This window comes from Thunnus thynnus, chromosome 13, assembly GCF_963924715.1.
Source record: "Thunnus thynnus chromosome 13, fThuThy2.1, whole genome shotgun sequence".
Classification (NCBI taxonomy): Eukaryota; Metazoa; Chordata; class Actinopteri; order Scombriformes; family Scombridae; genus Thunnus; species Thunnus thynnus.
Genome location: NC_089529.1, coordinates 7,480,301 through 7,502,767, shown reverse-complemented (window position 1 = coordinate 7,502,767; position 22,467 = coordinate 7,480,301). Strand labels below are relative to the sequence as shown.

At 38.8% G+C, this 22,467-nt stretch overlaps 3 protein-coding genes across 5 annotated transcripts in view; 1 reads left to right on the top strand and 2 right to left on the bottom strand.

The window, feature by feature from the left end:
- Positions 1 to 100: 100 nt before the first annotated feature.
- Positions 101 to 11,068, bottom strand: stip1 (stress-induced phosphoprotein 1). The gene is made up of 14 exons (XM_067607579.1): positions 10,923 to 11,068; positions 7,596 to 7,805; positions 7,352 to 7,493; positions 6,891 to 7,032; positions 6,386 to 6,551; positions 6,160 to 6,286; positions 5,607 to 5,709; positions 5,020 to 5,140; positions 4,517 to 4,613; positions 4,294 to 4,418; positions 4,144 to 4,180; positions 3,892 to 3,995; positions 2,128 to 2,300; positions 101 to 2,023 (listed from the first exon to the last, which is right to left on the bottom strand). Exons 1-14 carry the CDS (start codon positions 11,055 to 11,057, stop codon positions 1,951 to 1,953), a joined length of 1,755 nt encoding a protein of 584 aa, XP_067463680.1. The 5' UTR covers positions 11,058 to 11,068; the 3' UTR covers positions 101 to 1,950.
- Positions 11,069 to 15,055: 3,987 nt separating this feature from the next.
- Positions 15,056 to 18,634, top strand: LOC137195313 (spermatogenesis-associated protein 22). Of its 3 annotated transcripts, none has more exons than XM_067607574.1 (8): positions 15,056 to 15,160; positions 15,446 to 15,605; positions 16,004 to 16,141; positions 16,527 to 16,713; positions 16,905 to 17,274; positions 17,391 to 17,514; positions 17,606 to 17,703; positions 18,113 to 18,634. In XM_067607574.1, the coding sequence occupies exons 2-8, from the start codon at positions 15,566 to 15,568 to the stop codon at positions 18,302 to 18,304; spliced, it is 1,149 nt and encodes a 382-aa protein (XP_067463675.1). In that variant the 5' UTR covers positions 15,056 to 15,160; positions 15,446 to 15,565; the 3' UTR covers positions 18,305 to 18,634. The 3 variants fall into 3 exon arrangements, with proteins under 3 accessions (XP_067463675.1, XP_067463677.1, XP_067463674.1); XM_067607576.1 differs by having other exon boundaries at positions 15,099 to 15,171; positions 17,394 to 17,514; XM_067607573.1 differs by having other exon boundaries at positions 15,099 to 15,171.
- A 176-nt stretch (positions 18,635 to 18,810) lies between these two features.
- LOC137195314 (LHFPL tetraspan subfamily member 7 protein) overlaps positions 18,811 to 22,467 on the bottom strand; it is a 94,319-nt gene continuing 90,662 nt past the window's right edge. The window contains exon 3 of the mRNA XM_067607577.1: positions 18,811 to 21,976. Coding sequence (XP_067463678.1) covers positions 21,750 to 21,976 — 227 coding nt within the window. The 3' untranslated portion in view covers positions 18,811 to 21,749. The remainder of the gene's footprint in view (positions 21,977 to 22,467) is intronic.

Sequence of the window (22,467 nt, the reverse complement as noted above, 5' to 3'; positions counted from 1 at the left end):
ATGACCAGACTATAAAATTAGTACTACTACTGCACTGACTCAAATGTCAATGATGTTGGTCTCACAAGACAAAAAAAAAAGCCACCACTGACCTTTCAAATACATTCAGATATTGTATATTCCACAGTAAAACTGATTTCCATCAGTACATTACACTTCTTGGGACAGTTTCTTTTACATCATGTGACAGATCCACATTTGTTGTATATAGTTTTTGATTACAATGGGGCATTTCTGCTGTGCTGTGTGCCACAAGGAATAGAGAAATCCCGTTGGAGCAATTCTACTGTGGAAACAAAAGGTGTTAAAATTCTTTTCTGACATATTTGAGTCCCTCATGGAGATCATTGCAGAGATATTATGACAATGTTGTGACTTTGAGGTATCTGAAGCCACGTGTGGCATAATGGTCGATAGCAATATTAACACATATGTATTTCCTCTCTGAAAACAGAGGCTGAGTAGTCTGCCGCTGTAGAAGGACAAATACCACCAGCATGTGTGAAGCCAACAAATGATAGGTATTACAATTTCAATCAGAAAAGGCTGGCACCATTTACCTAAACAATTTCCTTGCTGGGTGAAAAACACATTAGTGACAGGGTAGCACTGGGACTTCATCCGACAAACATTAAAGATGCATATGAAGTGAGATTATCCCCATTTACTCAACCAGTAGTTGCTGTCTTAGAAAGGTAAATCCACCCTTTGTCACATTATTCCCATTTTTCTTGAAATATTCATACCAGGTAAATCGCCACATTTTGTTGTGCAGCCCTCTAGTTTCAGGCTCAGGAAACTAAAATTTGGGGCTAGCCAAAAGTATCTATTTGGACTTGAATTAACACACCTCCTGTTGCCTGTGTCAACTCCTCATGCTTTGGCATTTTCCACAGTATTCCTGTGATGTTGACTGACAGCTTTACTGATACTTCAACTGGCACAGAGCTTTACCTCCAAGATTTTCATTTTTAACATAGAAACAATAACATGGTTGCTTCAATTGATACATGAACTTATTTAATAAACCATTAAGGATCACTCTTACGTCTTATCATGGCAAAATTAGCCCTTGAGTCCAAGGCAATTAGTATTTGCTAGTCCCCATTACAATTTGTCAAGCTCCATCTATCCACCACAATCAACTGACAGAGGTAAAGCTCAAGAAAAGTGTCCATCCCTTTGCTGATATTAACAGTACACCAATAACATACCATCATTAAGCCAAAGACAGCGATGCTTGAAAACTAATATCAAATCTTTTGGATATGTACAAAAATAATATCCAACCTGCTTACAAGATCCAGAACCTGCATGTAAGTGGCAAGTAGACGGGACAGACTCAGCTTTGCACCTGAGGTGTGGGAGGTGACTCAAAGAGGCACAGAGGAAAACTAGACTCCTCAACTTCACAGCCACATGTTTAGTCGAGCCTTGAAGAGGATAAAGGAGCCAAGAAAAGTAACCAATGCTGAGAATTTCAATTTGTGATCTACATTACAATCTTGTTTTGTGTGTAGAAATTCTTCTATTTTGTTTCGTTTCCTTCAAACACTTCCATGAACTAATAGGAATATGTGAACTGATTTAGGGTGGATTTCCCCTTTAAACACTGATCGTGCTGGTGTACTGTATCGTGATGTTTATTTTAAGATGTATTTAAGCATCTGTACACATGAATTCTTTTTTTTTTTCCAGAAGAAGTTGGAGTCGGAGTCCTGGAGTTGTCTAGATGACATACAAGATGCCTTCTTAAATACAATGTAAAAGTAGTGAAACTGATTTAAAAATAAAAACAAAAAACATACACACAAAGTCTCAGTGAGACTAAGGACATATCATTTTGAATTTGAAGGCATGTAAAGAGAGGATGTAATATATTGGAGGGATTTGCATTTTGTTCCACTCTGGTCTTGGGAGTTTCTTCACACATCTGGCTCTTGTCTCTCATCAGCGAATGGCTATCAGTCCAACATCAATGAGTTTCTGAATCTTCTGAGCAATAACTGGATTCTTTAAGTGGCTGGGGATCAAACAGGAAACAAGAACATATTAACATTTTCATGCATTTTAGTGGATGTTCGCACGATATTCTCTAAATGCAGAGAGAGTAAAACAGAAACTTACTCGCTGAGCGCCTGAGGGTCCTTCTGCATTTGCTCCAGGATCATGCGCATGGCTGGATCAGACATAATCTGCTGCACCTCAGGATCAGCCATGGCCCTTTTCTTCACTTCCTCAGGGCTGTCGTTCCTCATGGCCTGACTGACCATACAGCGCTGCATGCCTTCTGTGGCTTCCTGAATGTAGAGAGGGCAAAAGAGGAAAAAAAAAAAAAAAGAATCAGACACAGCAGGTATGGATAGGATTTAATACACTGTTAGAGTATTTCAAACTGATCTTGATTTGATTCATTGATTTTGGTGCTCAGTTTTTGCTCAGATTTCACATTGGTTGCCGTCTTATCTGAAACAGCAGGACTAAAACTTATGCATGTAACAATAGTAAACAAATCTTTCACATTTTGATAACATGCAATCAAAATATCATGTGTAAGTTGAGCAGTGATAGTTTCATTGTTGAAAAAATATATATAACCCCCTAGTTTTCAGAGTGGTGATGAATTATTGAAACTATTTAAAGGCAGATATCTGGTCACACTAGTTTTTACTGCTTTGGGTGTTAAATTCAAAAACAACAATTGCATAGTCATTTGTGTTGACCACTTCAATAAATATTGTATAAGTAAAAAAAACTGTAAATAGTAATAGTGAAATGTTATCACATCTTGGCTTGTCCGTGTGTGCTCTGTCAATTTTGATATTTCCAGCATGAGTTTAAGTCAGGATGAGATGAGAGAAACCTCTTCAAAGTTTTAGCAGTTAATAAAAATTGAATTCAAGTAATGACCCAATGTTTCCCACAGAATTAGAGTCTGTTTGTGGCTCAGTAATACCATATATGAGGTGCTCCACTGCAAATAGGACGCAGCTATGTACAGCTGATCTTGACAACCCTGCTGTATTTTGACAGTGTTGTGTTACGAACATAGACTTATCAGAGATAACTTGCAGGGTTTCCGCCAATGTATTGCAAGTTGACCCGCCGGGCCTAAGCATCGGGGAACTTTGTTTTTTAAAAAAGTATTTCAATATGTTTTGTAAAATAAAATGTGTTCTACAAGTAGTGTAGCTACTTTAAGGAAAAGAGAGAAAGAGTGTGTGTTGCTGTGCTGACACCAGTCTGCAGCGCACACTGACGCAGGCACGAGTGCCGATTATAACCAGAACCGGAGCAACCCGTATGCCATCTGGAGAGATACACCGAGAGCAGACAGAGAGCAGGAGGATTTCGCCGAAAACATGCACTCTTTGCTGCAAACTCATGGAGCAGACACTTTAGTTTATAACTGTAGCGTCAGTTATCCAGCTAAGTATTGATAAAACAACAATCCAGGTCCAGAGTGGATGAGTATTTAATGAATTGTATTATCTTTGACGCTTTGGCAATATTGTTAAGCTGACATTCATGCCAATAAAGCTTTATGAATTGAGTGAGTGAGAGTGAGAGTGAGAGTGAGAGTGAGAGAGAAAGAGAAACAGAAAGAGAAAGAGAGAGAGAGAGGGGGGGGGCAAGGGCACTGAGCGAATCAATGCACAGTACGCAGCTCTACTATGAAATAAGACTTCACCCAAACCCTGAATGACCTATTATTAATATCAGTAATTTGTGGAAGTGGAAAATGTAATATAATGTTAAAACATTAGTATTTTTAGATACTTTTCCTAAATCTTTTGTCATATTTAAAATTTTCAAGGCCTGGAAATTTCCAGATTTATTTCCCCATTAATTTCCAAACTTTTCTGAACTGTGTAGCAGCCTGTAAAATACCTTTGAGGAAGAGTCGAGCTCCAGAGCCTTCTGGTATGCATCCATGGCTTTTGAAAAATCTTTCATGGCCTCCAAAGCAGCTCCTTTACGTGTGTAGCCTTTAACTGTGGACAGATTACTTAAATTAGGTGTAAATTCAGAATGATTTGGCCTGAATCTAAACTTAAACAGTTATAGTATAAAACACTCCTTCATTTAAGTTCCTCAAGCAAATCTTAATTAATGATAATTCACACAGAGTTTTCTACTTACTGAAGGTGGGCTCAAGTTTGATGCACTCTTCACAATCCTGACAAATAAAACAGATCATCAAGTTAATTTTATGTAGGTACAATAAAATTCAGAGGCACTATTTTGTCAGGCTAGAAACTCATGAAGATGTTTAGTAAGGATGCACTGTACCTTCAGGGCAAGTTGAAACTCCAACAGCTTTGTGTAGCAGGCAGCTCTGTTACTGAAGAGTTTGGCATCATTGGGGTTTCTCTTGATGGCCTCGCTGTAATGTTTCATGGCTAAGGGGTAGTCTCCTGTGAGAAGGAAAGAATGAGTAAATCTTCGTGCAAGTTCATAAAATAAGAATCAAATCAAATCCTAACCATAGAGCACTTTAAACTATTGCACACACCTTTCTGGAAGGCGTCATTGCCCTTATTCTTCTCCTCCAGGGCTAATTTAGGGTCGATGTAGGCTAGTTTCTCCTGCTCCTTCAGTATCTTCTCAGCCTGTAGAACCAATCAACAGTATCATGGTGTAAGTCAATTGATAAGAGGCATTATGATCATGTAGCCAAACAGCAGATAACAAATTGTCTTACTTTACTTATAGAAAGTAAATCAAGCCCATTCATTCATTACCAGAAGCCAACATGTTATGACTTACTATGGTCTGACTGTAAGAAATAAAAGGAACTTAAGGTCAGAAAAAAGTTGAAGCCAATTTAACACCTAATTATGTTCTAATTAACGGTCATCTACAGTATATTTATTTTCAGACCGATCACACCACTAACCAGTGCAGAATCCAACAAGGTATCAGTTTGAATATTAAAAGTCACATTTACACATGTAGGTCTAACACGACTTAAAACTTTGAATGGATGGATGAATGAATATTGTCTGAATACTGCACCTGTTGACACTTCTTCAAGACGTCTGGAGTGCGATGCTCTGTCAAGCTTTTGTTGAAATACTGAATTGCTTCTTTGTATTTTTCCTGCTTGAAGTATGAGTTGCCAATCCTGGCCAAGGCCCTATGAAAAGACAAGGAGGAGACAGATGATGATAAACATGTTCATACATGAGAATGCAATGATTTGACATAATTCTTGTTTCCTCACTAAAAAAAACTCAAGAACTCAGAACGTGGAAGTGTTCACTAAAGGAAAAGAGTATTTTAGTAAACTCTGATGGACAGATAATTAGAGTCCCAATTCCACATCATCTTTTGCAAGTCTGTAGTAGGAAGCTACAGATCAACACTGCCATCCAATGGTTCTTGTATAACACAACTGAGTTCTCTTATCAAATGCTTGTTAGCAGCATGTGGGTACCCATCCAGTTTAGAGTAAATGTTTTCTGTAGCCTTATCACTTCCAAATCCTGCAAGATACACAAAATCCCAAATCCTGCCCCCTAGCTTGAAAGGCAGTGTGTGTGTGTGTAGATTCACTCCAGTAACAATAATTAAAAAAAAATAAAATAAAATACAGAACTCACTTTGCAATTTGTCTGTAGTCTTCTCGGTTCTCTCTGCCAACGTCAATGGCCTTTTCACACAGCTCCCGGCACTTCTCGAAATCTCCCTTCTCAAAGTACACCGCTGAAGGGATATTAAAAAGAAAAAAAGAATACACAATTAACATTTAAGTTATAAATTAAAAGTCATACGTCACATCAGTTTTCAATTCTGGTTGAAAACCTGGCCAAACTAATGTTGAGTCAATATTTCAGTACATTTCGCATTTCTGAGTGATTCACTTAGCGGCTTGTCAGCCCAGTGGCAGAGTGCTTCTACCAACACTTGAAAGTCAACTGCAAAATGCACCATTCTGACAGACTTTATTCAGTCCGTACTCTCAAATGTATTTTCACACAGATATTTAAAAGGATGACATAAATACAAAAATAAAATCTCTCTCTGGGTGGACCGCATAGATTCATTTTATATACAATCAAAATTCAGACTTATTTGTTCATTTTAAGCATTTTGTGGGTCAATAAGCTCAAACATGTGAGGCTGGTATTCCAACATGTGAATGAAAATATGTACCTGCTTGATTAGAAATATAGGTCATGTTGGTAGGGTCATGTTTGATAGCTTCTTCATAATGTTTCAGCGCTTTTTCAAACTCCTTATTCTTATATGCAGCATTCCCAAGTTCTTTTTCCTTCAAGGCCTGTTAAAAAAATGCAAATTACAGGATTAAATAAAACTCAGAATATAGATTCATCAGAAGTGACTCATTTAATGTAAAAACTATTCTGAACTGATGCACCTTTCTCTTGTTCTCGGGAAGGTCTTCCTCTTTGGGAGGAGGTGGTTGAGTCTCTTTGGGTTTGGGGGGAGGAGGGGGTGTGGGCTCCTCTTCCTCCTCCATCTCTGAAAGGTTCAGCCCCAGCAGCACAGAGAGTGTGGTCATCACTCTGGGATCCTGCAGCTTCCTGCGGAACAGTCGAGCAAACAAATGCATTTCTAAAACCACACTATTCAGGGCTAATGCTCGTTTTCCCTTTTATGCTAAAAACAGCTGGGTGACAACACTGAAGATCCACAACAACTAATATCACAATATAAAGAATGACAGTGGGCCTACAAATACTGTATAATCTTGTACTACAAAAATACTTCAATACTTTTACAGAGTTTTTGTACAATTCTCAGCCTATTGAAAGTAACCACCTCTGACCTACTCCCCTTTGATTCTCATTCCAGCATCAAGACACAAGTCTATGAGAAAATAATTTTTGTTCAAACTGAAAATTTTTGAAAAATGCACATACGTGCCGAGCTCTGATGGTTTGTTCCTGAGCTGCTCCAGCAGTTCTCTGTAGCTCGGATCTGACAAGAGCTCACGGGTCCGAGGATCATTCTCCAGCTTCTGATACAAGTTGGGCATGGCGAAGGGGTTCATCATTGATTTTTCTGGTGAAGCAGAAATTGATGTTCATTAGTGTAATCTATACAGCATCCAGGCTTCCCACGCATCCTCTACAGGCCTGGGATTGAATCCATCAAGGCTTTCTCTCCTGTGCCATCTACTACTTGCCCATTGACTCAATGTATAGCAACACTCAAGTGGACCTCCCACTCCCTTTCTGAAAACTTGAGCGCTCACAATGTGATTTTGCATTAGTGATTCTGTCAGCAACCATCTCTAAATCCTCTGCTCACGTAGGAGGTAAAGTGAGTCACATAGTTTTCACATCAGTGCCCTTTCATGTACAATAATAAGAGATTCTACCTGCAAGCCGGGCCTCGATGTTCTGTAAACCCTCCTTTAGTTGCTGATTACTTGGCTCTTGCCGTATTCCCTCTTGGTAAGTTGCTTTCGCATCCTCCAATCGGCCGAGAAATTCCAACGCTGCAGCTTTACGGGAGTAGCCCTGTATGGTCAAAATTGAAAGATTGTACATTGCCATGTTAGTTTTGATCATTATATTAAATATCTTGTCAACAGAATAATGACAGAACAATCATCATCTCACCTTGCCCCAGTCAGGCTTGATCTTGATGGTCTGACAGGCATCCTGGAGAGCATTCTCGTAGTTGCCTTTTTTGGCGTAGGCAGCTGAGCGGTTACTGAACAGGACGTGGTTTGAAGGGTCGAGGGCCAACGCTTCAGTGTAGCAACGTACGGCCTCATCGATATTTCCTGCACTCAGCGCCTTGTTGCCCTGGTCTTTTAATGCTGAAACCTGTGAGCCAGGACGAAACGAATAAGTGAAGCATAAAGAGACAAATTCACAATACTACAGCTCTCCTGCTCTTCATGCTCTATTGCTCTTACACAGGACACATGTATATGTTCCTCAATATAGATCTGACTAAAGAGCAGACATCTTGTACAGCTGCCACAACTTAAAAAGCAATGGACAAATCAGCTGTTCATGTCAGACAGGTGCAGCAGTCACACAGCAAGATTTCTTTTCAAACACATTTTACATGTTGGAAAATAATTGCTGAAAACGTGAAATGACTGAATTACATAGAAGTGAATTGTGGTGTTAGAGCATTAAACTGTTTTTCACCATTTCTGTGTTCAGGATTTTTTGGGCAGGCCTGAAATGGTGGCTCTATGAGTTAAGAGGGGTTACTAGCAACCGACAACAGCCAACGCCCGCGGCTTCAGCTTCAGCGCCGGCTGTGTGGCTGGGAGGTCCTCAGCCAGAGCGAGAGCGTTTGACGGGCAGCACTTCACCAAAAAGCACAGCGTGAGAGGCAATTGCTCCAAGGGTGACGGCTACAATAAAGCTGCCAAGGACATTTCAGCAGAGGTGTGAGTAACGTTAAGTGCAATTCCACTGAAAAAAACCCCCAACAATTTAACATAACGATGACTGGTGATGGTTCGCTTGTTAACTAGTCATTTAAGTTATATTTTTACTGAAAAAGGTCCACATTTACCTACAAAATATGTGCTAAATTGAACAGTGGCTCCTAATGTTACTTTATTTTTCAAAATATCATCCACGTTGCTTGCCTTACACCTACAAACAAGGTCTGTTTTAAATTGAATATTTTTATACAGGAGTTTGGTATGAACGTTGTTAACTCAGAGGCTGTTCAGTTGGGCCGTACTTTCAGCATCTTCAGCAGACGTGCCCCTAGCATTTCAGAGCAGAGAATACTGCTTATATTTCCACGATCATGAAACCTAATTTTATATACTTAGCCATTTTTTTATCATTCCAATTTGGCTGGGTGGTTAACTGCACATTTTTCTGTGGTGTGACAATCTCAGAACACATTTATCATTGCTTTATTTTGTTAATGCACATTCACCGCCCTTCAGGTGTAATCTACTCTGCTACTCTAAATATAAAAATCCAAATCCGGTGAAGAAAATTACACTTTTGAAAGTGTCAGTTTCAAAAAAAGGGTTTTATTCTGACTAAACACAGTAATTTGGCATATTGGGATGTTTAATCTGAGAGACAACAAAGACACTAATGATGCTACAAGAAAAAGGGGAGAGAAAGATGAGTTGTGCCCTGAAATAAAAAAAGCATGTGAGGATGCAGATTGTTTTCCAAGACCTCTTGTCACTAAAGTACCTGCTGTGGTAGTATGTGACTTAGACAGGATCAATAACACACAGACCAGAAATAAGCACTCTGTTCTAAAAAAGCTCTTCTTCCTTTCTGACTTCAAATTGAATAGACTTGGATTCCTTTGCTGACTGTGTGACAACACTAATAGTGCATTAATTCTATACTAGGCCAAGAACAAGGAGTGTTTACAGGCATGGCTTGGGGTTAGGCCTCTGTGACTCTCCAACAGAAGAGAAGAATAATGTTGACTTTCTAATGACTTTCTAGGCCGTAATTATAATAAAAAACGGGCCAAATACGGTACATTTCAGTAAATACAAAGTCAGTCAATTGTTTTGACTTCTGTTTGTACTAATGGAAATAAAAACAAAAAAAAATCTTGTATGATTCCTGCATATTCATTTTTAACCAAACAGCTGCAGGTCTGACAAATTATAAATCTGTGAAATTAGTCAGAAGTAGTATCCCTGATCCTAAGCAGCGTCAGCCGCTGCCTACTTGGAATACCAGCCTGGTTGTTGATGATGATGCTCTCTTCTGGATACTGTCTGTCTTTTAAGCATTAGGAATTCATGCAAAATCCATATTCACAAACCAGTAGATCCACCTCTAGAAAGTCTGGCCTGTAAGCTGTGGTACGTGAGGCTATTACACTGCACATTTAATGGGAAAACGTTTGTCATCAAAGTGTCTGTGATGGAGACACTGTAGGTGTGCCAACTGTCTTATTCCACTTTGACAATCTAAAATTAAATCATTTATGTGACAGCATTTTAAAGTTTAAACATGGCATAACATTGAGGTAACCACAAAGATCCACTGAAGCAAAAGATAAGTAATGCCTTGATGGAGTGACTCTGCTTTGTTCTCTCTGAATGGTTTTTAAGTGACCATGTAAAACTATGGATCATGCCTCACAGCAGCAGCATACTTGTAACCATGTAGCACTCTCTGTTGACCTGCACGGTGCACGCATGTGACGAAATACGGCTGTAGCCATGACAGCGGCACCGTGTGCATCGAGAATGATCCTCCGGTCTGATCCAAAAATACTTCTGCAGCATGTGCTTTAACTTACACTCACTTCCGCAGTTTAAGCTGTCGATCCTCTGACATATTTTGACAAAAGGACGCAATTAACTTACAGCTTTCATTTGTCGGACGCCTCATTATTGATAGCTAATGTTAGCTATTAAACAGCTATTTGCTGGCTTAGGGGTTACTTGGCAGTATCTTATCGATGATTTGCTAGTGATTAGCGATTTACATAGAACGGCTACCGTGGCAGGCAAACCTTACCGTGGTATTTTCAATGATAAAGCAGCAAACTGTCATATAGCTACATTAGCTTAACAGTTATCGTTAACGCTAGCTAACCTTGTCGAGTACAATCATAATTAGCCACAGCAGCACACAAAATAACTAACAGCTAACTTTGCTAAGCTTGCACTTTCTGCAATTGAAAGTTTGGCTACATTGCAGACTAGCGTTGGCAAAATATCTAGCGTTGGCATAATATCTAGCATTGGATAACACCATTAAACCCAAGCTACCACACACTGCTACCGGACTGACGCTAACCTTACAAGCTAGCTTAGCTATATGATATTAGCAAACAGTGAAGAGGTGTTTAGCTACACTAATCTCCAAATTATTATGGTGAAGACACTTAAGTTTAAAGTAACTCAGAGGAATACGTCGATATTTCTTTATCATATAGGTTGTAAAATAACATTAAGAAGAGAGTTGCAGGACACTCACTTTCTCCATGGTGCAAGCATGAGGTTCCTTCCAGAAGCTACTACGGACGAGCGCCTCCCCCTGAACAACATGCAGGTTGCCAGTTTGGGAGGAAGAAACCCCGTAATCAACGATCTCACTTACGTTTTCACCCATGTGGGCATATATAGACCGCTAGAAACTTCCAGAAGATGATGGAAAAAATTCGTAGATGTGTTAGATGTGACATAAGATGTGAACATTCATTAAAGGTAGGGTTCACCTTTTTTCAAGTCTGTCTTAAAAAGTAGTCAGGTGCCCAAGTTAACATTTTAAAAGTTTTTCTTGCTGTAATCATTCCTCCCGTTCATACTAGCCATAATGCACTTACAATGTAATAGATAGGGTCCAGAATCCACAAGCCTCCTTCTGTGAATTTTTTCTAAAGTTCATCGGAAGCTAATATTAAGTTCCAGCCATTCATATTAGTCAAATCAACTAGATATCTTTCAATATTACAGTCTTTTTGTTGCCAGAGTCCCTCTTTTTGTTATTATTCTTCCACCGCAGATCAACAGGGAAACACAAAGGGGGAATTTGGTCCCCAAAACACTAAATGTGGCAGATATTCACTTGATATGACAAACTTAGACTGCTGAAGCCTCATACAAGCTTCAGATCAACTTTTGAATACATTTTTGCGTAGAATAACTGTGGACACTGTGGATTTTGGCCCCCATTACTTACATTGAAAGCACATTTGAAGAAGATCTTTTAATAGCCAGTATGAACAGGAGGAATGATTACAGCGAGGAAAACCTCTTTCACTGTTCATATGGACACCTGACTGTTGTTTTAAGACAGACTTGAAACATTGTGAACCATTCATTTAAGCCATTGGTGCTTAATGGAAGAGTTATGTTGACTGAAGCCAGTCATTTCTCGGCAGAATGTTAACACAAATAATATAATACATCCATTAGTGAAACCTATAAATTTTATGCAGTGTATGTGGTTTTATGGAAATATATTAAGCCATACTGTGTCATTATCTATTTAATACTTATTCATTATTCATAGGCTGTGTTATTGTAAGGTTTCTTTTGCTAAATGAGATGTAAATCTGGCTGGGAAACAGAAAATTTGAACCCCATGTAGACAATGTTCTGGTCATAATCTCATTTTGTATACTGAGACAAAGTAACATCCGATTATGTGCAGATATAAAGTGTAAACAGGTTTCAATTACCTAAGAGTCAATTGTGACTCAGTAACTGAATAATTGGTTTTCTACTCCACATGAGAGATGAAAGAGATTCAGAGAAGACAGGTGCTGCTGAGATGACAGAGGATAGCAAGGAGTGACTGAAATTGTTATTTTTTTCTCACCGTAAATAACGTCTAATAACTACACAAGTTGTTTGCTGATCAATAGTTTCTCAGAGGCAAAGGATGTAGTGGAGGCCATCCTGAATAGACCATTCATGCTGCTGTTGCCATGGATTCCTAGACCGAGGACACACAAGACAGAGAAGCGATGTGTGTCAGGACCAATGAGTGTCCTCTGGACTCTCAGCGAGCCTCAGGCTTTGTGCAAAAGGAAGGGCAGCACTGGTAGCTCTGTAGCCTTTGCCCTTCTGTTTTCTTATAAACCTTTGAACAAGATGTCATCTGTTCACTGTAGTTCATCCACTGAAACACCATGAGGAGTCAGAAGCCCACAGATGAGCAGAGCATTTCAACCACACGTAAACTCATATAAATAAGATGAAGCTCAGAAAAATGTAATTGCTCCTCTGCAGATATTCACCATTAGCACACTCCAGGTATTTGATAAGGATTAAGGCACAGTTGGGAGCTTTGTGTCTTTCTTGTGGCTTGAGGATCCCATCAGGGAGGACTGAGAGAGACTGACACTTGCATTTTTGGACATTGGATACCTTTTATGGGTCCTGTTTTGCAGGCTCAGGTTCATATTGGGATGGTAATGCCACAACTATTAGAATCCTAACAATATTTTTTTCTGTGTGCAAAATTAAACTTAGCAAAAGACTGAGAAAGTGCTCATACTCTTCAATCTTGTTCCCAGTTCTTCTTTAATTCTATATGGATATGACAACGTCTCAACCACTAATGGTCTTCCCCAGGTAAAGGTGAGGGTGTGAATTGGATAACTGATTATATACCTGTGAGGGCAATATGTCTTATTATTTTATCATCATCACTGGAGTGGTGATGCGGCACACATATGAATATCACATCAGTATTGCATTAGAAGTAACCTACTGGATTAGAGAGCCTACACATAAAAAGACGTACCTACATTTCAAAAGTAGTAGGCTAGAGCAAACTTAAAGATCCCCTCATGACATGTTTTAAAATGTATATAAAATACTCTACAGTGAATAATAATTCATGTCTGATATGTTTTTTCCACAAAAAAAAGTTCAGTTATCTTGTTAAAATCCTTAAAATGACATCTACTCCTTCTCCCTCATTAAAAAAATCCAGAATCTATAAATATGCAAATATTTTTCATTTCAGAAGTTTAACTGTTGGACACAAGATGTCTCTTACTTCACTGTAAAGTCCATTCTCAGTGTTTGTGCACTGGGGGCTTCAAGTGTTTGCATCACACTTGTGTAAGTTGAATATTGGACCAGGATTGGCTCCAAACTGGTTTTGATATCACAAAGGCTCGTGCTCGCAGGCCTGCCGCTTAAAATTGGATTTTCAGTGAGCACGGAGAAACTTTCCACTTTCAGCAGATTAATGTGAAAACAGCCTTCTAGTGTCAAACTTTTCACATACTTCATTCTGCACAGTGAAGCTCAAACATCCAACTGTATGAACAAGAAGAAAAACACATTTTTGAGTGAAGGGGGACTTTAACTCAAATTTTAAAATTATTAAGGAGATGTACAATCAGTGCACTAGACATGCTACTGAGGCCACTCAGAGGTACCTCTGATATTTTCTTTTTCTGTGTGTGTGTATGCATCCAATGCAGTACTTGTAATGCAATGTTAATGTGATATTCATGTTTTTTTTGTGTGACCACACCAGTTGGGAGGGTGTGAGTTTTAGGAAAGAGTGTTGACGTCATGTCAGCAAAAGATTGTGGTGAATGCACACGATTTGATGCATAAAATAACATCAATATTTTATTTTTTATTTTATTTCATTTGCACAGACATAAGACTGCATAAAATCCAGATAATAAAGATAAAATATGTGACAGGAGAGGTCAAAAAGCCACAAGCTTATACAACGGACCTCTCATCAACAAACAAACAATAACAAAAAAAGAAAAATAAAATAAAACAAAAAACTAAGCTAATGTAAAGGGTTAAATATGCAGAGTGTAAAAGGTTAAAAATGTATATACAGGAATTAAAAATGGCATAAAAAAGGTGTTAAAAAGTCATTGGGACTATCGTACAGTTCATTGCAAAAATAATGAGTTACATGTGTTTAAAAACAGACACCCCTATATTTTTCATTTTATTTTATTGTGTCAAATTGTAATTAAACTCCACATTTCATTGTACTCTACTTGTTACCGTGTCAGTGCGATGCTTAAACAGGTCGCTAGAGGGCGCTTAGCGCTTGGGAGGAACCTAAAACCCCGTAGAGGCAAGTACTGCAGAATAAATCCTGCAGTCGAGCTGAACCATAGTCTATGAGCTGAACGCAAACTAAAGTTTTCTGCATCTTTGTTTCACATAAAGCTGCAGGGTGTATGAACACACCCCTCCTGACACCCACCAGGCCAGGGGGGCAACACTAACATAATTTAGGAAAATACAACAATAAATAAATGACAACAAGAAGCACACAAAATGAACATAAAATCTAACCAATCAGTGGACAGCAATCCAATAAAAACAAATAAATACATGAGAAACAAAATACATATATGTGTCAAGAAATAATTAGACATCATGAATTAAATGTGATGACAATTTCCTTTTAAATTTTCTAAAGATCAGGAGCTCTTGATAAGATATGATACCTGTACACCACGATATCTGAAGGAGTACTGTATATCAGTATCGATGACATGTGTCTAGCATACTTTCCCCCTCCTTTTCACAGCTGCACCAAAAACAAGCGCTGTGGGTTATTAAATAAATAAATAAATAAATAATTGTTATTATCGACCTAAATCCCCTTTGAGTTGTAAGTAGGATCCTCGAGCTTACTGGGGGAACCTGAACGCAGCATCCGTCACCAGTGACTTTTGGCGCGAGTCGGTCTCCTCGGTGCTGCAGTGGAAAGTAAATTTCTGGTGCAATTGTTGTAACTTTTGTGAACTTTCCCTAGCAAAAATGGTTACTAACTAATGTACAATGCTCAAAGAAAACAAATCGGTTCGCTACATATCGTAAAATCGTTCGTCGATGGTAAAAACTGTTATTAATTGTAACTTAGCTGTAAATTACAGCTGTAATCGTAGGTTAGCTCCTAGCTAAATTAGCTGTCTAAATATTTAGCTCAAGTTAGTTATTTAACTTGTCAAGTCTGTCTAACTGAGTTAACCTACCACTGTTTTCACTTTTTAGAACCAAGTGAGTGACCAACACTAACCAGGACATCAGTTATAAGGTCTTTCCCCTATTTTATTTGGTGAATTTCTTCGTATAGCTAATACAAACCACAGCTGTTTTTTCTGAGCAACCATAATGAGGAGACAAGAAAACCAGCCAGCCAGGCCCACAGCAGGTTTGTAAAATCTTATTTCACAATCCACAGGCTAGTATCTGTTTCCTCATCTTAATCAGTTTGGAAATGAAATAGCCTACTATTCATTATAGTGAGTAGTATGAGTCTGGTGATTATCAGAAGTCAAATTAGTTTTGATTTCTGAAAGGTCCTGTCATCATAATGGCATATGGATAGAAATGTTTAAAATGCAGCTGTGCTTCCTCTAGGGTGTATTTTTAAGATACAATTCAAGTATAATGAGTGAAGTCAATTTTAATATGTTTGATAATATTTTAAATATATCGGTATGTTTATAGAATCATCAAGTAGTAGTAGAGTATTTTATTACTTGGCATAATGTACTGAGAAATCTGATATGTTCAGATATGTTTCCTCTGCTGTTTCCTCTCCATCAGGCTGCCTCTCTGTGCCGCTGTTTAACCAGAAGAAAAGAAACAGAGTTCCTTTGACATCAGCTCCGTCCGAGAATGAATTCTTTTCCCACACTGAATACATGGCAAGCACCAGCTCGGCTACATCTCACAGCACATCAGGTGAAGTATTCAGTCAGGCTCTTTTAGATTCTACTGTATTTCAGTCACTAGGTGTCAGCACACCCAAATAAAATATAAATCCTCTTTAAATAACAAGTGGTCTTAAATCATTACCTGAGATGTTTTTTCTCTGTACCAGTAATGTTTGACCCTCAACAGTGTGGCTTATACAGGGCATTTAAATGTGTTAAAGAAATGAAATCCTTGCTTTCAAATGTTGTTCAATGTCTGACTGTTGAATCACACATTTGAGAACATTTTACTTAAAATAAAGAACAATATTGTAAACAGTCTCCCCATGAAGTAAGATAACAATTCACAGCTACGGGAAGAGGAGGCTGCTATTTCTATGGAAATTTTCATCTGAGAATGTACCTTTTCTCAGGTCCTTATGGATGTTATCAGGCCTCAGGTCCCTCTTCTGGTGCTCCTCGAAGTCACCAGTGGAACAGACAGGTTATCCCACAATCTACTCAGCCTCAGCAGTATGGTAGTAGACCTGCTCCTGGACTTGCTCCTACAATGAGAGCTTGTGCACCCATACCACATCCATACAAAGTTGGAAACACAAGGTATGATTTATTGATCTTCTGACCATTAGCAAGGTAGTCAGTGCATTGATCCATTTGTCATGATACATTAAAAAACAAAAAAATGCTGAACATCCCGAAATACTTATGACAAAATAAGATCCACAAGCTGTTTAAGTTGGACTGTTTTTTTATATTTTGATTGAAAGTAGGAGGTTTATTTTCATTTTCAGCTCTAAGATGGGACAACCCAACAACCCAGTGAGACAACAGGATTCCAGCTCCAGTGTTAATTTCAGACAGAACAAATATCAAACACCCCTCAGCAGTGAGAGTGCACAAAACAAGCAAACACCCCTTACTGGGTTCTCTCAGATGGGTCAGCAGTCATCTTACAAACCGCCTAATCTCACACATCAGTATTCCCAGCAGTCTAGATCTCTGCCTCATCATGTCCAACCACCCAGCGGGCCCTCTGCTCACACAGTGCAGCCACAACACCACTCCTGGAAATTTACAAATAGCTTTGGGCCACAGAATACCCCCTTTGAGGGAAAAAGGAGCACAAATCAACCTCAGACTCCACGACACACTCAAACTCAGGTAGAAAAATATATAGAAAATATGTAATAATACACAGAAATTTCTAATTTCCCAGTAATGTTTCACTGTAGCATTAGTGACAAGTGCAGCATTTGAATTTTTTTTCCTGTATTCAGCAGGTAACATTTCCAATGAAGCCGGCCATTGAGAACTCACTGAGGATCCTGACTGCGGTTATCAATGGCATGAGACACTGGAGCCAATTTAAAGACAAAGTCCCATGCTTATTTGAGATATTTGGTCAGCTGATTTGGAGTTACTGCTGTCTTTGTTATGCTCACTTTAGTGTTTTTAAACACTATTAATCTGGCATCCTGTGCTCTTTTCTCAGCTACTCTAGACTCCGCAGTCACACTGGCCCACCACGGAGCCAAGAACTTCCTCATGAGAGATGGGAAGGAGGTTGTGCAGTGTATCTTCTATGAAAATGTGAGTTGGGAATAAACACTTTCTCTTAAGAAGTAAATACAAATGAATGTTTCTTGAGTTTATCATAGGACAATGTCAAATTACTCACATTAATTTGCTTTGAGTCTTCTCAGCTTCAGTCAGATAAAAATAAATTAAAATTGCTTAGTATTATCCAGGCTTGTTATTATTAAAATGTACTTTTTTTGTATAGTCACCTGTAAGTAAGTATACTAACAAGTAAACCTGTTAACATGAACATGATATCACCATCATAAATATCCTTGGTTTGAATATATCTAATCAAACTCAAAATCTTGAGGAATTACTGAATACTTTTAATACTGGCAAGGAAATTTTCAAAGTATTGGCATTACAAAAAATAGCACTGGAATCTGTCTTGACTTAATTTCTGCCTCTTGTTCAACAGGAGCAGGAATTGCCCCGTCTCATCCGTGGTCAAATTCATCGCTGTGTGGGTAACTATGACCGTAGCAGAGATGTCCTGATGTGTGTGTCCGTCAGACCTGGCCTGCCTTCAGAGCTCAGGAACGCTCAGGAGGCTGTCAAAGCCTGCGATGCTGAAATGAGGGCCCTGGTCAAATCACTCAGTGAAGTCTGAGCATGAATAGATATCTTGAGCAGTGCGAGACTGATTGGAAGAATGTACACTAGTATTTGATGAGGGTTCAATTAGGGTTCATGGGAGCCAAGTCAAGTGCTATACAGTAAAAGATAATTCTTGTTATGAGTAGAAGTGGTTTTAAAAAGCATTTTCAAGCATTTTCAAGGTATTAGTATAGTTTTTACCTGTAACCTGCTGTTGCCATGAGTTTGTTGTATGCAAACAAAATTAATTTGTTCTTAAACAGTTTAATTCTCTTGCATGTTCTGGTGTAGATATTCTTGTATTTATTTGTGAAACAAATATAAAAATAATTGTTTAATTTAACCGAAACTTTAACCAAAAGTAAAGCCTCTCTTTTTGTAATTCATGAAATATTTTTATTACAAAGAAAATTCACAGAACAGCAAACATTGTTTAGAGGTTAGTTCAGGTAAAGCAAACACGATGAGGTAATATCTCAAAATATATCTTTGAAAAATGGGGCAGTTAAGAATAACATGTGATATCAAGTACAGTTAGTTTATTTACAGTCAAACATCACAATGGAAAAACAATAATTCTACTCTACCAAAACAGTTTCACCAGTGCTGAGACTTTACACACAATGGTTCAACAAATAGGGGAATAAGTCCAGTGCAATCACGCCAGTCATTCCCACAGTCAAGCACAGTATGAGGTCCAATACAATACCAACATTTCTTTCCTGACCTTCTTCCAAAAATGAAAACATAATCACGGTAATTTTCTTAAAGGTATACTATGCAGGATTTGTCGGTTGGTGTTTGTCAACACAGCATTCAAAGTTGGCCCCTCCTCCCCGGCTCGAGCGAGTGAGAGAGAGAGCAGCAGTGGTCGAGCAAGCTAGAGAGCGAATGAAAAGAGCGAGCGGTGCTGGCGAAAACAAAGCCATGAATCAGATAAATAAAATGTTGTTTTCTGATTGTTTCACAGCGGTTACGTTGTAAAGCACAAATAAACAACCCTGCAGGAAGGTGCCATGTTGCCGGATTTTGTGTGAATGCAGAGCCTCATCCTGTCCGCTGTGGCCTTTCTGCTCTGCATGTGTGTAGCTCAGCCCCGCCCTCAGTCAGGCAGACACACAGACCTGCAGCTCTTAAAACATCCACGACACAGAGACAGAGAGCAGAGCGGAGCAGAGTGGAGCAGAGTGGAGCAACGGAAACGGCGATGTACTTGGTTGCTACACTACCAGTCCCAACCTCACACCCTGCGTGCTATTATCGGCTACACACCCACTGCCCATGGGTTGATGCCCAGAAGCGTCCAGAACACAGCAAATAATAAAAAAATACAGGCAGAGGGCAGAGTCTCTGTAGATAAATACTCCACCACACACTTCTAGTGCGTCATAAGTGATGATTGTGGGGGAGTCTATACATTGTTTTTCAGGAAAATCCTGCATAGTATACCTTTAATGTCAGGATATGTCATTATGGGAGCCCAAACTTGGGAAGTATTTAAAGTTTAACCCATTAGCAGAATCCAACCCATTAAACACTAATACGCACATAAACACCCACTAGAAAAGGGAGTCTAGCTTGATGAAATTGGCAGTGTACGGGAACAGTAAGTGGAGAAGTAGACATTTTGTCCTTGGAACATGGCAGGGATGGTGCCAGCGCTTAAAAGGAGAAGTGGGGTGACAAAACACACACCAACACATTAGCTTATTTGAGGAGCTAATTATTTTCAGCCACATTTTACACATGATGTGAATAATGTGTCAGCTCAGCACAGATAACTAAAGGCAAAGTTCAATTTGTACAGCTCCCTCCTCTACCACTCAAATTCAAAATCACATAAGACAAGGATGCCAGGAATTAATCTGTTAGCTGCATGTCACAACCTTTTGATATAGCAATTCAAGTGATTTTCCTCTTCTAGTTAATTGCCAAAAATGTCTCAGGGCATAATTGAACACAAGTACATTGCTTTCCTTTTTTCCCTTCTGTCTGCCATTGCCTCCAAGGATTACAAGACATCATCTTTTTTTCTTCCAGAACATTTACTCAAGTTAATGAGATCATACTGCATCAAGTACAGGAGAAACACTTTACCACTGAGAGGACAAAATATAATTAAAAAAACACTTCATACAACAGGATCCACATTTTTCAGCAGAAAAAGATGATAACTTGATAATCGTATTAAACAGTTGTCTTAGTTATGTTAAAAGGCACAAGTTGGTCAGATCACATTAAAATCTACATCAATTGTTCTACCATTAACAAAGTCCATCTTATCATGCATTTTTGACTAAATTCCTACATCTCCCTGCCTTTTGCAATCATTTTTGTCCTGAATTGAGTGTTTAGTATTGTGTGTTGTAGACAGAAATTAGCGAGTTACATTACACAAGGAATTCTGGGGAAAAGGTTGACAAAAGGATGCAGTATCCCAACATTAAATTTTTGACAACACTGCTTTGAAACCACTACTTATTGTTATGATTCACGTCCTTGTTTGGAGAAGAGAAAAATTTCCATTTGTCCTCTCGGCAGGTCAGATGCTGTGTCTAGTGTCCTTTTCTTTGTGACAGTAACTGAAAGCACTGTCTTTAAAAGCTAAAACGTCCTCTTGACTCCCACTGGTTCACTGCCTGCTCACAAGACTGAAAGGCAGAAAAGTCTAAACAGCAAAAATCCTTCAAAGCACCAGAGTTCTCTTTTCTGTATTATTTTGAAACCTCAAACCTCAGCTCTGTCCAAATCATATGTACAGTCCAAACGCCTCAGCACAATACATTGTCAAAAGATGCAAATCCATCACAGCTCCATTAATCGAGATCCATTAATATCCTCAGTCTTCGACCACGCCAAGTGGCTCTCCCCTTGTGTCTAATGTTCTTCACAATCTCTTAATGAAACATATTATTTGACTGGTCGAGTCATACTGCCACATAACCTCATGCTTCCTTCCTCTCTCTTAATGCTGACAACTTCCAGTCTGTTTTGGAATGTTACATATGTTAACTTGTTACCCACAAAAGAAAAGAAGGAAAGAAAACACTTTAATTTTTAGCAAGCACTTGTTATGTTTGCGGTAATTTTCTTGAATCGTGTGAAATGTCCTTTCATCTTCTGACTGCATCTCCAGAACTGACATGAAGAAAACAGATAACTCAAACATGGAAAACTCATGATGGCATGATGATAGATTTGAGGGTTAAAAATATAACCATACAGTATTATTCTTACATGAAACATTTCTTTTAAATGAACTGAATTTGAATTAATTACATAAAAGATGCAGGAAGACAGTGTTTGTTGTTAAGTGTCAGCTTCAGTTTTCACTGAGTGAGGCTTCCCAAACAGCATCACCTTTAAAAAAAACGGGATGCAGGTATCTCTCCATGACATCAAGCCCAGATTAGAGAGAGTGGTCAGGAGGGAAAAAACAAAGACATCATTTCAATGCACTATAACAGAGTGGGCAAAGGGGTGGGAGATAGCTGCTCCTTCGGTGCATATTTGGCGAAAAAGGGCAAGAAGACAGTGAGCATAACTCCAACAATAGCCAGCATGTAGCCCCAGCCGATTTGGCACTCGCCAGCGTAGTAGATGTCAGAGTCTCCACAGAAGGACCTGACCAGTGGGGAGTTCAGGCCAAAGGGGTAGACCAGCAGTCCAGCAGCCATGATGAACACTGTAGAGAAGATACAAGACAAAGTACATTAGATGGTGTACAATACTGAATATTCATATAGGCTGGTTGTGGAAACATTTAACACAAAATCACAAGATCAAATGTATATATCTATATATACATCAAACTTTTAAAAGGTTATATGTGTAAACCAGCACTTTGTCTCACTTTTTTTAGTGGTATGAAGCCCTGCAGAGTTTTGGTTTTATTTGCCCAAGTTTTGAGATATCTGTTTTTGCCTACGCCTGAGTACAATGGAGGTGAATAGAATGTCATGTGTGGTGCTCACAACATTAAAAAGAAATTGTGTCTTCTTTACTCTGGATAAAAAATTGCGTGTTTTTTATAATGTAATTTTTTTATTCAATTTGAGTGGACCAACCCTCATGGCTAGATACTGTACTGATGTGCCAACAGAGAGCCACTTGATGGCAGTAGAGGTTTTGCAGAAAGGACTAACAGTCTGACCGAGAGTCAAGGGTGTAATTTAG